The sequence below is a fragment of the Perognathus longimembris genome, chromosome 26, assembly GCF_023159225.1.
Source record: "Perognathus longimembris pacificus isolate PPM17 chromosome 26, ASM2315922v1, whole genome shotgun sequence".
Taxonomy (NCBI): domain Eukaryota; kingdom Metazoa; phylum Chordata; class Mammalia; order Rodentia; family Heteromyidae; genus Perognathus; species Perognathus longimembris.
In genome coordinates this window covers 4,876,207-4,890,511 of record NC_063186.1, presented here as the reverse complement: position 1 = coordinate 4,890,511, position 14,305 = coordinate 4,876,207, and the positions used below count along the sequence as shown (strand labels likewise).

At 57.3% G+C, this 14,305-nt stretch overlaps 1 protein-coding gene across 1 annotated transcript in view; it reads left to right on the top strand.

Annotated features, from left to right (window-relative positions):
• The window catches only part of Ephb1 (EPH receptor B1), a 193,043-nt gene that overhangs the window by 27,984 nt on the left and 150,754 nt on the right, over positions 1-14,305 (top strand). Inside the window, exon 2 of the mRNA XM_048334449.1 lies at positions 11,114-11,178. Coding sequence (XP_048190406.1) covers positions 11,114-11,178 — 65 coding nt within the window. The remainder of the gene's footprint in view (positions 1-11,113; positions 11,179-14,305) is intronic.

Sequence of the window (14,305 nt, the reverse complement as noted above, 5' to 3'; positions counted from 1 at the left end):
GGTGGCGAGACCCCATGCCCGCCAGCCCAAGGAAAGACACGGGCGCGAGGTGGTCTCGGAAAATGCCTCTGGGGCGTTCTGATTTATTCAAATGAGGAGCCAACAGATATACCCCCAAGGGCAGGCACAAGAGAAGGGACTACAGGTTGGCCACAAGGGCTGTCCTTCAAGTGATATCAGGGGACTTCCTTTGTGGGCGGAGACCCAGCCCCCCAAGGATTGGGTTCTAGGGTCCCCCGCCATCAGACACCTGCTCGACCCCAGGGGCGGGGGCTTCTCTTCCTGTTAAAGGCGGAAGAAGAGGGGACGGGCTAAAGCCAGCTGTGGCCTCTTAAAGGCACATCTGTCCCCAACAGTGGTTGACTTGACTTTTTTTTTTTTTTTTTGGCCACTCCTGGGCCTTGAACTCAGGGCCTGAGCACTGTCCCTGGCTTCTTTTTTGCTCAAGGCTAGCACTCTGCCACTTGAGCCACAGCGCCACTTCTGGCCGTTTTCTGTATATGTGGTGCTGGGGAATTGAACCCAGGGCCTCATGTATACGAGGCAAGCGCTCTTGCCACTAGGCCCCATCCCCAGCCCCTGACTTGACTTTTCGAAGGCCTCTTTTTGCCCCCGTGTTAGTGTCACTCCTCTGCCACCCAGTTTTCTGTGTGGCGTTTTCTCTGGGCCATCTCCTCCATCATACCATATGTGGGGTGATTCCATCCGATCAGAGACGCCTCCTCTCTTTCCGGGAGCCCGGGGCCTAGGGCCCTTATGCACATTCCCACGGCGATGTGTTCCACTTGCCAAGTCTCCACACCCAGCAGACACCCGTGTTAATGATACGCATTCCTCGGCAACTCATGAGTGGCAAAGGAGGCTTCCGTTCGCCGTTTTCCCCTGCTTCTCTTTGTACCCTTTAGGATGGACTCGAATCCCTGTCTGAACCTAGCCGAAATCGGCCCCAGAGAGGACTAAGCCTGGTAGCTGGGGATTGAGTTGTACTCTGCTTGTGTGACTTGTGAAAATGCATGCTAGTTAATTCTGGTTTTGTTCACTCGGTGTATCTAGTGTCCCAGGTGCTGGCTTCCTGAAGGTCACGCCGGTTTCTGGGCAAGTTTATACGTATGCCGGTCGCTGGAAGGGTACTCTGCTGTTGTGCTCTACGATATGGCAAATTCATCGATCAGAAATTAGAAGGGGGAAAAAAAAATCCAGATATCATTGAGCGGGTTCCATTGAGCACTTTTATCCAAGCCAAATAAATCCCTGGGCTGGCAAAGCCCTACACGCTTCAGTAGCAGTGGCAGGGTCGAGCAGATGCAACAGAGCCCGGAATAGAACCCTTGCCAAACACTGGTGTAAGCCCTCCATAAACACGCATCCCAGCAGCCAGCGGACCGAAGGCCATCTAGGAGGGCATGCTCCCGGACTGGGCTGGGCTCGGCCTGGGACTCTTCTAGACCTGTGCCGTGAAATAACCAAGATGGTACAACCAACCACCCTCAAAGTCTAAGGAATACGAGTTCTCCTCCCCCCTGCCCCCCCCCCCCGCCCCCGCCAAGCATTTCATTGGAACTGAGTAATTTAGGAAACCACCCAAAGTTACAAATAAGCCTAGAGTTTGGGGAGGCTGCTCGGGATTTCCAGGAACCACACCGCGCCTCCGGTGATCTACTTGCATTCCACCCCACTGTCCTCCCCTCCATGCCTCCACCCTGCCTTTACCCTTGAACCCACGGCCTCGGGGATTGCGCAGGGTGGCTCTAGTGGCCAAAGGTAGGGCTCTTCTTCAAGGATTCAAACTCTGACCCATCCGATCCATTCGACTTTTCCCCCACAGACCGACCCATAACAACCTCGCTGGCCTAGGGGCACGGCCAATGATGCTCCTTCTAGAAAGCCCGCGGTCCAGGGAGCCGCACGTTTGCACACCCCGTCCTTTCTGACTCCTGGTGGGGCACACTCAGAGGCTCCGGCGCGTCCGCGTGGAAGTCCCAGCACCCCCGGGGACTGCCGAGCGGGTGCTGGGGCCTTGCCAAGCCTCTGGGGCTCTGCAGCCCCACAGCTAGAGGCCCTCTTGCTTTCTCGTCCCAAGCGGTACCCCACGTAGGCAGCCCGTCGGGGAAGGGCGTTTGCTCCCCGAGCCTGTCGCTCTACACTGCTTGGGGGGGGGGGGCGGGCAGTGGAGCCTTTGCGAGCTCTCAAGTGAATCCACTGAGCCCCGTTGTCTGGCTGGACTCGGCCTCCGTGTCCCTCCACCAGCCGTGGTGAGGACAGGGGCGGGGCTGGGAAAAGCCGGATGTATTCCTGGCCAGGGCTGAAAACGCTATTCATCCCAGGAGCACCCTATTAAGCAGCAACCAACAGCGCAGAGAGAGTGGGAAACGAGGAGGGAAGAGGCAGAGGGAGGAGGAATAGAGGAGGTCCAAGGGGGGCAGTGGAAAGAAGGAGGGAACGCAGGGAGGGAGGAAGGACTCCACAGCTTGGGAGCTTGTGGAGACTGTCAGCTTTTGAAGATGGATTCTGAGAGGCCACGTTTCTCCCGGAGAGATGGTGGCGGGGCGGTGGGGGGGGGGGGGCTCGGTGGAAATAGAAGGAGACTGACAGGGAGATAAAGAGAGCCGTGCCCGTGCCATGGGGCCCCGGGCTGTCACTGTGGTCCTGGGATCCATCCACAGCAATAGGACGCGCCCACCAGGGAGGTGACAGCCCCTTTCTCTCCAGCCGCTGGCATGGCGTGGGGTGCTGAGCTCCATAGTCGGGGGGGGGGGCTGCCTGTCAGAAGACAATGCAAACAAGGGCGGGCTAACAGGACTGAGGAGTTTGGTGACTGAGAAGAAGAAAACTCAGCAAGTCCTGACCCCCTTATAATCTACAGGCCTGCCAGGGAGAAGAAGGGGGGGCAGCTCCGAGTGGGTCCTGGCAGGGGTGTAAAGAAAGACCCAGGAGAGAGCACCTAAGGAAGCCAGCCTCTTCCGGTCAGGGAGATCAGTTCGCCAGGGGTTAGGTGTGTGGGCACCTCCGCACAGAGACTGAACAACCCGCTGGAGAGGGCTCAGGGTTCCAGGGGGGGACAGCCAGGCCTCTGGAGCCTCACACACCTTGAGAGGTTCCGAAACAAGGACCGGGGAACGGAACCCGGCCCTCCCCACGTTGGAGGAGGCAGGGAGCAGCGTGAACGACACACAAACCCTGGACCCGTGTCTCTTGCCCAGCCCAAGCTGGAGGGCAGGGAAACAGAGCCCTGGGATCCGGAAAACCTTGGAGCTGCCCCGTTCCGTAATTTAGGAGAGAGGTGTGTGTGTCGGGGGGGGGGGGGGGGACGACGGTGTCCATCTTGAATCTTGCCCTTTCAGCTTTAGTAAGAGGAAACATAAAAAAGATGGAGAATCTCCAGGCTCCAGCCTTTCAAGGAAACCTCCCAGCAGGGGTGAGGTATCTCTCCGCCGGGTCGGTAGCAACGATTCCATAACGCATCCACCGCCTAGCTAGGAGAGTTTGGACGTGGCGATCTGTCCAGCCCCAAAAGGCGTGGACAGGTCGGGAAGTGTAACGGCGTCCTCCATGGAAGGTTCTGGGCCTGGACTTGGCCCCGTCCTTCCTTCCAGCTGCGTGGGGCAGATGAGATGTTTCCAGTCAGGATAGGGGGCGCTCAAGGCCTCTGTGGCCACACTCCCGTCTTGTCCCCCACTGTGGTCACTCCAGGGCGCCTCTAAGCCAAGGCCCGTTGCTGGGGTGTCGGGATCTCTCCGCACAAACGCGAGCCCCGTGGGAGTTCTGTGAGGCTCGTGGGGGGGGGGGGGGACTCTGATGTCACTGGGACCAGTGGGCAATCTGGGGAAACGCTGGGTGCCGGGAAAACGTCTTCCCAGGGCTCTCCGCGGCGGTGGGCTCAGGAGCACGCGTGATAGATAGATCTGGGACATGCTTGCAGCATGCTTGTGGCAAGAACAGCCTTTCCTTGGTGGAGTCAGCCAGGGCAGCGGCCTCACGATCCCCCTCCCTGCCCCCCCCCCCGCCCCCCGCCCGGGCCAGGAGCGGCCAGAGCGATGGCGTCATGGCCCACAGTGCCCGCAACTCCAGCCGGTTCCCCTGGTCTCATCACAGCCCATGCAGATTTGGAGTGGGGTGTGCGTGCCTTGGCGGGGGGGCCTGCATCTCCCAGGGAGGAGGAAGAGGGCGAAGGCTAGACAGTCAAGCAGGCTTCCTGGGGTGAGGGGAGGGGGAGGGATCGTGGCTGGACCCCGGAAGGCTGGATGGATTCCACGGGGAGAAGTCAAGGCCTGAAGACGATTTCCGTCTGGGAGAGCCGGGTAGTGTTTCTGGCATGGGGTTGGTGGTGGTGGGGGGGCTGCAGTGGGACCCCACTGGCTTTATGGGGAGGGGTAGCAGAGGCATTGAGTGGGAAGAGACAGTGAGACCGGACTCCGAGTCTGTCTCGGAGGAGAGTCATGCCCAACGAGGCAGCTCTGGGAATGGGGAACACTCGAGAGAGAGAGAGAGAGATAGATGGTCAGCTTTGGGCGCAGCCCCTGTGATCTCTTCACGAATGTGGGGTGAGTCCAGGAGAGCCTGTGTCAACTTGCCCGGAGGGCCACAGGCTCTGTGGGGGGCTCCCCGGTGCGTATAACCCCAAGCCCCACTACGGACTCCCTCCTTTCCCCCCCCCCCCCGCCATGCCCCTGCACACAGGCCTCTAGCCCACAGCCCAGAGGCAGTGCCACAGATCAATCGGGCCCGAGGGCCCCGGAGAGGGCCTGGCGGCGAGAAGCCGACAGCGGCAGCGTGCTCCTTCTCTGATTAACGAGCCCAGGCCGCCATCCATCGCCGGCCTTCATTAGGGCTGCAGAGAGTCATTTTGCATGGGCGTGCGGGTTCTCCTCCCCGCTCTTCGCCAGGGTGATGGATGCCCACCCACCCTGGGTGCCCAAATCCCCAGTGAACCGAGAGCCCTTCCTTTATCCCTGCCCGCCCGCCGGGAGCAGGAGGCCGCCGGCTGACTGGGCCGCGTTCTGACCTGTGCACCATGGGCGCGGACTCATTGGTCTGTCAGGACGGCTGGGGCCGACAGATTTAATCTCCCTGCGAACTCCTGGCCAGAAGACTGGAAAATGCCAGGCTCCTAAATTTTAATAGATCTTTGACTCTCCCCACATGCAAAAAAAAATTGCTGATGGGTGAAGCCCAGAGCAGTAACAGGCTTCCGTCCAAGCCTGCGCCATCGGCACGATAGGGCATTGACCTCAAGATGCCCTTGGACCCAGCATTCTTAGAGTTCTCGTTCCCCTTCCTGCCCTTGGCTGGAACTCCCTCTCCTCTCCTCTCCTCTCCTCGGGCATGGCTGTCCTGACCTCCTACCTGGGAAATCTACTTTTTAGCAGGAGGAAAGAGGGCAGGGAGCGGAAGAGGGCAGCGCTCGGGGTACTGGGTTACGAGGTAGCCCTGTTCTTCCAGAGCAGAGCCAGTGGCTGGAACCCCTTTATCATCTCGCCCTTGGCGTGTGTACCAAGGCATGGAGAGGGAAAGAGAGAGGCAAGTGAATACCAGACCTGGGCCTTGAGAGCTTCCTGCGGAAGCTGTCACGTCCCCGCCCGTGTGTGAGGTTGGGGTGCCGGCGCCCTCCTGGCCGCCCCCCCCCCCCCCATCAGGGTACAAGTGAGGAACCAGAGCTGGGAGAGACTCTCAGAGCCAGGGCAGGGGACGACACAATGGGAACCCCACGAGGCCCCTCCCGCGCGGCCCAACCGGCCTGGGTCGGGGTTCCTCCCATTCTAGAATGAGAGGGTGTTCCCTCCCCTTGCCCGCCCGTCCCCCCCCCCCCCTCGCGCTTTCTTTGTAACAATGTGGCCTGAGTGCCCAGTACAGGAAATAAGTATTTATTGGAAGCAAATCAACAGACTTGTTCTGGAGCCTCCTCACCTTCCTGTTACGAGTTGAATGATATCCCCTTGAGAGAGAAAAGGGAAGGGGGGGGCGGGGAGGGCACCGATACCAGTGGCTCACGCCTGTCATCCTAGCTACTCCGGGGAGCTGAGATCTGAGGATCAAGGTTCAAAGTCAGCCCAGGCAGGAAAGTCTGTGAGACTCCCATCACAAACCAGCCCAAAAGCCAAAAGCAGAGGTGCTGTGGTCCAAGTGGTAGAGCACCAGCCTTGAGCGAAAAATCTAAGGAGCAGCGCCTAGGCCCTGAGTTCAAGCCCTAGTGCATGCACAGGAGAGAGAGATAGACAGACAGAGAGACAGAGAGAGAGAGAGAGAGAGAGAGAGAGAGAGGTTAGAGTCAGAACCCTGCCCCCCCATACCTTGCAATACGACCTTATTCTGAAAGTGACTGCGATATTAGTTAAGATAAAGTCACTCGATAATAAAGTAGCCCCGAATGACTGGTACAGAATGGCTGTGTCACTGCGGGGGGGTGGCAGAGACACCCCAGATGAAGGCCATATAGGCTCACGGGAGACAGAGGGTCCCCCGCGCTGGCGTCCACGGTCCCCACAGTTGGTTGATGTTTCTCACACCCTGAGAATTAGGAACCTCTGAACCAGAGAGGAGAGGGAGGGGCGTTCACAATCATGTGCCGTGCTCAAGGCTGGACTGGTGTCTTCCCTGGGCCCACCCCTCGGTTTCCTTCCCTGGAAAGAGCCCTGGAAGTCGGGGAAACCATCACCACGCCTGCTTTCCTCCCGGTTCCCGCGCGTCGCCTCGAGAGTGAACCGAGACCGGATCTGGAGCCCGGCCCGACCGCTCGAGGCGCATTTCTGTGCTGTGACCCATTCAAGCCGCGGCTTTTCTTTACGTTTCGCCATAATTAATTGCACCTTGGAACATAAAAGAAACAGAAGGAGAAGGGCGGGGTTGAGGGAGGCCTTCGCTGATCTGTGTGTCCTTTAAAAGAGCAAATTTCACAGTTTGTGTTTATAATTTGAATGCCTGTTCAGACTCATTCAATCAGTCCGTCATTCAGCAGATGGGTTGGGGTGGCTCATTCAGTTTACTCAGGCTTTATTTCTCTTCCTCACCGGCCATTACCACCCATCAATCAATGGCGACGTATATAATGATAGCTTCCATTTGCTTCCCGTTTTACACTTGGCAAAGATAGTAAATAAGTGCTAGTCAAATGAGTGTTCTTAAGGAAACAGAGTCTTTCTGGGGCATGGCCCCGGCGGGCTGAGGGTTGAAGCAGGAGGGAGAAGCCGCTGCTTTGGTTCAAAACCAGGATGCTGACACTGTGTTGGGACTTGAACCCGGGTCTCTGTGGCTTGGAAGTCACAGCTCTATTGTCCCTGAAGGAGCTTTTAGCTGCTGCTGAGAATGAAGAATCCCCAAACCAGCTGTAGACTTACCTGAATTGGTTATTTGAGTTATCTGGGGACCGGGCATGCCCGCCTCTTCTTGGTCTATCCCTGGAGTCCGTACAGTGCCTTGCCCCCCGCGCCCCCCCCCCCCCGGGTGCTGTTCAGGAAACCCTTGTGCAGTGCATACCTGGACTCTCTTTTTACCACAAATACACAGCCCGCTCCGCCAAATCCCTCCCAGAAGAGGGAGTCAAGGCCCCGCGTGCGCAGTGTCTGCCCGGGAGTCTCGTACTTAGGGACCCGAGTCTGGCTCTTGACATACCCCATGGCGTGGTTCCTTTTGGAGTCTTGCAGGCTGTGCAGGGCAACACTGGGAAATGATGGATTCCAGCCACTGGTCTCCAAAGGCTGTGGATTCTCCTTATCAAATACACGTGTGCTGGGGGGGGGGGGGGCCCGGAAGCCACTACTTCCTCTGTTCATTAGTGCTGAGCCATTGTATGTTGTATTGTCACCACGGTGGAAGGATGTTGTGAAGCAGTTGAATGTCTTAGTTGATGTCTCTCCAGAAAGCATGACAGAGCCTTATAAAGTTGCTTTATCTCTTTCTGTTCCCATTACGGCAGGTATCTAATTCCCCCCCAAATGTCAGTGCATCCAAAGATTACGATCCAGACAGGAAGAGAAATTGCCTGCAGCTGCCTCTTCTGCCCTGGAAGGAAGCTCGGGCCTGGCCCCGCCGGTTTTGGGGGGGGGGGGTGCCAGGAGGGTTTCCATATTGAGGGTTTCTTTGCAGAATATTGCCTCTCTACCTCCCCAGGAAAGTGGTCTCGCAAGCACCCCATTCTTCTTGAGTTCTTGCCAGCAAGCCAGCTTATGCAAGAGACCCCTTTGCTTCCCCTCTTGGCCTCCCCCCTATATCGCTCGCTGGCTTTCTGGTCCTCCTGTCTCTGTGGGGATGGTTTGTCCTTAGTACCTTCAACCTTCCCCTTGCTGCTTTGAGTGACCCCCTTGGGGGCCCTCATCTGTCTCTATTCTTCCATTCTTCTATCCTCTCCACTTCTGTCTGCCTGTCTATGGGACCATGAGTCTCCATGTTGAAATGTTGAAGCAGGCTCACTTATTCCCCATATACAGAAGACTAGAATTTCACCTGTCCCCTCAAATCCCAGTCCCCTTCTCCTGGGCTCGGCCAGAATAGGATGCCAGCTGTGACTTTGGCTTCCTATCCCTCCCTTCACTGAGCCATCAATTCCTCCAGGGCCCACCGCCGATTCTTATTCATTGCTCTATCCTTGCCATGGCCTTTCTAGCAAGGCAAAGAAGGTAGATTGGATTTCTCGTATCATTCGATTTTTAGCCATACCTGAATAGGTATCATGCAGGTACCACGGCCTCAGATTGTTTTCATGGATTAGTAACCCGGAGCCTAGAGTGGCGAAGTTATTGTAATAGCAACTCCACGTGTTCCGCAGTTGCCTTACCCCACTCGGCCTCCTGTAGTCCTGCATGGTGTCCAGCGGTAGCTCCACCCTGCAGATAAGGAAGGAGGGAGGGAGGGAGGGAGGGAGGGAGGGAGGGAGGGTATGAGAGAGACTGGTTGATTGGTGGGGGAGGCTTATGACATAATCAAGTTCATACCTACGCAGAGTGGTGGGGTTCCCTCCCCCCCCCGCACAGGAGTGAATGCTACAGAGGATAGAGCCTGGCCATGGGCATGGGTCCCAGCACCAGGGGGAGCCCCCTCCCCTCCCCCTGACATCTTCAGCTTTGTCAGCCATGCAGCTGGTCTGGTCCCGGTGGGTGCCCCTGTTTGGAGAGCAGAAGTGATGGTAAATATTTAATTGTGCTCCACCAGAACTTTCTGCCAGAACTCTCAATATGCTTTATAAATGCAAATGAGGGCTCTACTTCCTCTCCAGGGAGATGTAAACTTCCCGCAAGCACTCCTCCCAGCCCCCACCGGAGTGCGGATGACACCGTTGGGAGAGCTCTCCGTGTCATCCCAGAAACTGTCCCTCCTCCCGTGGAGTGGACGGTTTGACGGCCTTTGTGGCCCCCTCCAAGGGCAGGTTGTAAAGAGACTGTCTGCTAGACCCCACTGACAGCCCTAGATAGGCGACAGGGATGATTATGAATTGTATTTGTAGAATTAATAAATAAACGAGTTCATCCCCAGAAAGTTTGGAAATGAAGGTTGATTTTTTTTTTAAAAAAGGAAATATATTCTAGACTGTTTCTCTTTCCTATCCTATCCCTTACTGACTCAATACGCCTTCTACCCCTAATCCTGGGGTTAGGGTAGGAGACCCCCCTTCTTCTCAGGAGCATAGGTTCCTGTTACTTTTCCCCTACCGCAGAGTTCTCAAGAGAATCCTCCGGAAGCCCGGGTCTGCCTGGCGGGCGGTGGGTGTCAGGATGGGAAGCTGTGCGGCTTTCTATGACCTGCGGGGCCCCTCTCTGCCTCGGTACCCTCTTCTGTCCACATGGGTCGCATTGGTCCCCGCCTCGGCCCCACCTGGCAGAGACATTTGAATAATCGCGGAGACGAGTCTCTGCCAGCGCCGGGTGAAGTGGCTTCTGAGAAGTGTATTATGTAAATTCGGCGCGTCATTATGATCGTGATTAGTTCCGTGGAGAAGGGGAGAGAGGCAGGGTTGCTCCATGGGGGGAGGGGGAGAGGCCAACCCAGCTGTCAGCAAGCCGGGGTGGGGGGGGGAGGCTGGAGGGAGGAGTAAACTCAGATCACGTGTCATATCATGAAGTTGGCTCTCGACCCAACTCAACCTCAAACTGGGCAAGACAACAGCCTTCTTTCCCTTAAGTCCTGGGCCTTGAACTCAGGCCCTGAGCACGGTCTGAACTTTTTTTAAACTCAAGGCTAGCTCTCTCTACCACTCGAACCACAGCCCCACTTCTGACTATGTCAATTCCTTGGAGGTAAGAGGCTCACGGGCTTTCCTGCCCAGGCTGGCTTCGAACCGCCATCCTCAGATCTCAGCCTCCTGAGTAGCTAGGATGACAGGTCCTGTGTGTCCTAGCGTGGCTCCCATTGCTTCTGTGGGGCCGAGCCCGGGGCAGGGAGGACGCAGGAAAGCCTTGGCCCTTTGGGCTTCAGTTATTTCTCAGATGAGGTGTCATGTGGTGGTTTTGTTCTGGGCCTGGGGAAGGCCTTGGACCGATCCTCCCACCTCTTCCTACCTGTGGCTAATCCACAGCAGACAACAGTCCCCCGGCGTGGCCCCGCACCGGGCCTTGTGACTGAGATGATGACTCGCTGTCATTTTTGCCCAGGCTCACCTTGACCCACTATTGTCCCATTTCCATCGCCCGAGTAGCCGGGATTAAAGGTGTGTGTCTGAGATACCGGAGTCCCTTGTGGAGTCTTGGGGAAGGCTTGATGGACATGTGTCTGTGTCTGGCCGGGATGAAAAGAGCCTCGTGGGGAGGCGGAGATGGGGGGACGTGATTAAGGTCAGGGTGGGGGTGGTGAGGGGAGCGGACAGACGAGGAGAGACGGTCCAGTGTGTGTGGAGGGAGGCACAGGGGTTGAATTCGGTTGCCGGGCTATCACGGCTCGGAGGAGCTCCCGTACAGAGGTGGTGTCAGAGGAACCTGGATCCGAGGGACGAAGGGTGAGGTGGACAGATGGACACCCCTCCCCCCTCCCCCCCCAATGCTGGCAGACTCTTCACCCTCCCTGAACTTGGCTTCAGAGAAAGGTCTGGGCGGTGCAGTCGGCCCAGGTTCCTCCTGGCTCCACCGATGGCCTCACGAAACACGGATCCCACGGAAGCCGGGGACTCACGAGTTGCTTTCTTTCTTTGCAGAAACATTAATGGACACCAGGACGGCTACCGCGGAGCTGGGCTGGACGGCCAATCCCGCTTCCGGGGTGAGTGTCAGACCCGCCGCCTCCCTGTATTCCACGGGCGGGGCTGGGGGGTGGGGGGGTCCTGGACCTTCCCGGAATCCCTTTGTGGGGGGGGGGGGCAGAATGCAGGTGGGAATGGCCGGCCCATCATTGCCCCCCTCCCCCGGGAGGCGGGGCCAGGGGCCTCAGACCTGAGCCCAAGCCTAGTCTGGTGACCTCGTGGAGGCGTCTGCTAGCTCCGCGGAGCTGCCCTGTGGGGACCGGGGACTGCAGACTGGGGCCACTCGGGGCGGACCAGAGGTGACCGAGATGGCCAGACCATGGGGGGGGGGGTGCGGAGCCGGGGCTCAGGAGAGCTGAGGCTCTCTTTTATTAGAGCTTTCCTTAGAAAGTCCTCCCCCTCGCTCCCCCGCTCCAGGCCCCAATCCTGGGGCTTGAATTCAGTGCCTCGAGCTCCCCCTGGGTACCTTGGCCAGTGGATGTGTGTGAGAACTGCCTGCTCGTGGAAAGGAAAAAAGATGGGGAGGGCTGAGCCTCCCACCCACACAGAACCCACAGATCATTCTCAAGTTCTATTCCTGGAAGGGCGATCATAATATTACACGTCAAAAGCAGCACATATTTATGCCCGGAGTTAAAGCGCCGCCTTATAATTAAGCACCCTGCCTTTAATTGAAAGGCCTTGAGGTTCCACGCCGAACGCGACGCTTCCCGGTGGGCAGAGGGAGAAGGTAACGGCCAGGGAGGGGATGTGGTGAGGACGCCCGGCCCTGCCCGTCTGCCGCGCCCGCGCCCCCCCCCCCCCCCCCCCCCCCGTGACTCAGTGGCTTCCCACAGGCTCTTGTTCTACATGGAAAGGAGGCGGAGCTTTATCATTTCTGTGTGTGTGTGTATGTGTAGAGAGACAGACAGACAGACATGCCTGTAATTACATATGGCACTCCCCGGTTGTCTAGGTGTGGACCATCCAGGCCACTTTGCTGCCACAATCCCCATCAGAGCCTCCAAGTGTTCCTGCCGTCCACCCCCCCTTCCATGGGATTAAGGACAGTGCACCCCTCTCCCCCTCCCCCCCCCGTAGAGAAAGCCACTCTAATCACACCTCATCTCTTCCAAGGCCAAGCAGAATCAATTCAAGTTTACCGGGGGCCCATGCCCGAGAACGTTATAGAACAACAGTTAAGGCTTCACACCTTGCCATCCAACCAACCACTCACACCCCGGGGGCCGACCTGCATGATTTTTTTTTTTTTTTTAATGGAATGGAAGGTCACACCCGCTGGGGACAGGAAGGCAGAGAGGGCCGTGCCAGCCAGTCCTTCCTCCCGGGTCCCATGGAGTTGTGGCTTGGGGTGGCGTTTGACCCGGTGGCGGGCTGCCGGAAGCTCTTTTCTCATCTTGCGTTTCTGTGTCCGTCAACGCTTCTCGGTGGCCAGCGACAGGAAACCATCTCTTGATCAAAGGAAACGTGTGGGCTCATGGAACTGGATGGTCCCAGGCCCGAGGTCCCGGTCCAGAGCGCCGGCACGGATCACTTTTTCTCTCTTCTCTTTATTCCCACCCTTCTCTCTCTCTCTCCTATACTGCTGGCTCTGTGCTGAGGCTCCTCTTGGCTAGGAGGTGACTGCGGCCACTCCGGCCCTTTCATCTCTTCCATCCACGTGCCTGATGATGGCCCGTTAGGTAGAAGCCCCGAGATGACCTCCGATGGGGTCTGAGGGACTTGGTTCGCATCCTCTGGCCATCCTGAACCAATCCAGAAAGTATAGAGTGCTTATTGGCTCCCACTGAGTCTATGGCTGTGCCCATCAGGTTGAGCACAGCCAATGAGCGCCTGGGAACTGAAGAGTGGGCGGGACTAACTCCTCAGAGGGAATCCTTGACTGAGCTGATAGTAGGAATTAGTATGGCTTTCTCTGCCAGCCTCTCTGCTGCTGGCCTCTGACCTCCCCGCTCCCTCCTTCCCTCCCTTCTCCACCCCTTCTGTCTCCAGGTAAGCCGTGGAGATAAGTCAGAGCTCCCCACCCTAGGCCTTACCCACCCACTCTTCATCTTTTTCTCTCTCTACCAAAAGGCCTGTAATTAGGAAACATTAGCAGCTCAAAACAGCTTTCCTACCTGAAACATCCTCCCTAATTGCACTCAGCAGAGCTCTTCCCTGGCTATTAATGTCACTTTTATGAAGCAATGAGGAGCAAAACACCCCGAGGCACTTAAAACATTTTTTATATAATCTGCGTCTTTCAGGAATGGAAGTTTAAAATCACCTGCCCGCCTGACAGAGAGACAGTGATAGACAAAGGCTGGGGGGGGGGGGGGGGGAGGGAGGCCCAGGCCCGCACCCGGCCTCTTCCAGGAGGAAGGCTCAGATCCTGCCAGGCGGAGGACTGGCGGGTAGAGGGGCAGGGCTGAGCTGGGGGGGGTGGGGGGGGGGTGAGGGGTGGGGGGGTGGAAGGGGAGGAGATTGGGGCCAGCCCACCGCTCTGCCCACTTGGTGCTTTGCGGTTGTTCTCTCTCAGGGCTTTCAGATGAGACTTTTTTACGGGGGGGGGGGGAGGGGGTATGTACATGTTTCCTAGGGTGATGGAGAGAATGACACACTGGTGTGCGGTGTTCCTTGTTACATGCTTTCAAGAGGAGTGAGAGTGTGCGAACTCATGGGTGCAGGAGAGAGGTAGAGCACACCGGAGAGGTCAAGAGAAGGAAATTTACTCAGCTTGCACGCGGAAGGAACTCTAGGGCGTCACGGCCGTTGGGGTTTATTTTCCTGGGTGTTTATTAAGACGTGTCTATCTTCTCGCTCTTGAGAGCAGCTTACAGATTGATCCTCAGCAGAGCTACAGACATTTCTGTCCGCCAACTCCAAGGGATCGTCTCCGAGCCCGTGTCTTCTAGCCTTTACTACGAGGGCGACTGGAGGAGCTTGTTTACAGAGTGGTCGGGAGGATTTAGGTCGTGTTTACCTTTTTTGGTAGACTCTGTCGTTGAGCTTGTCCTGGCAACTGGATTCCTCCCAGAGAGGTTTATGTTGGCTGCGACATGGGTAGGAGCCGGTGGGCGGGAGGAGGCCCCAAGAAACACGAGACGGGCAGCGTTGTTGTGTTTCTGTTAGGTTCAGCCTCGTAAACTTTGGTGAACTTTCTGATGT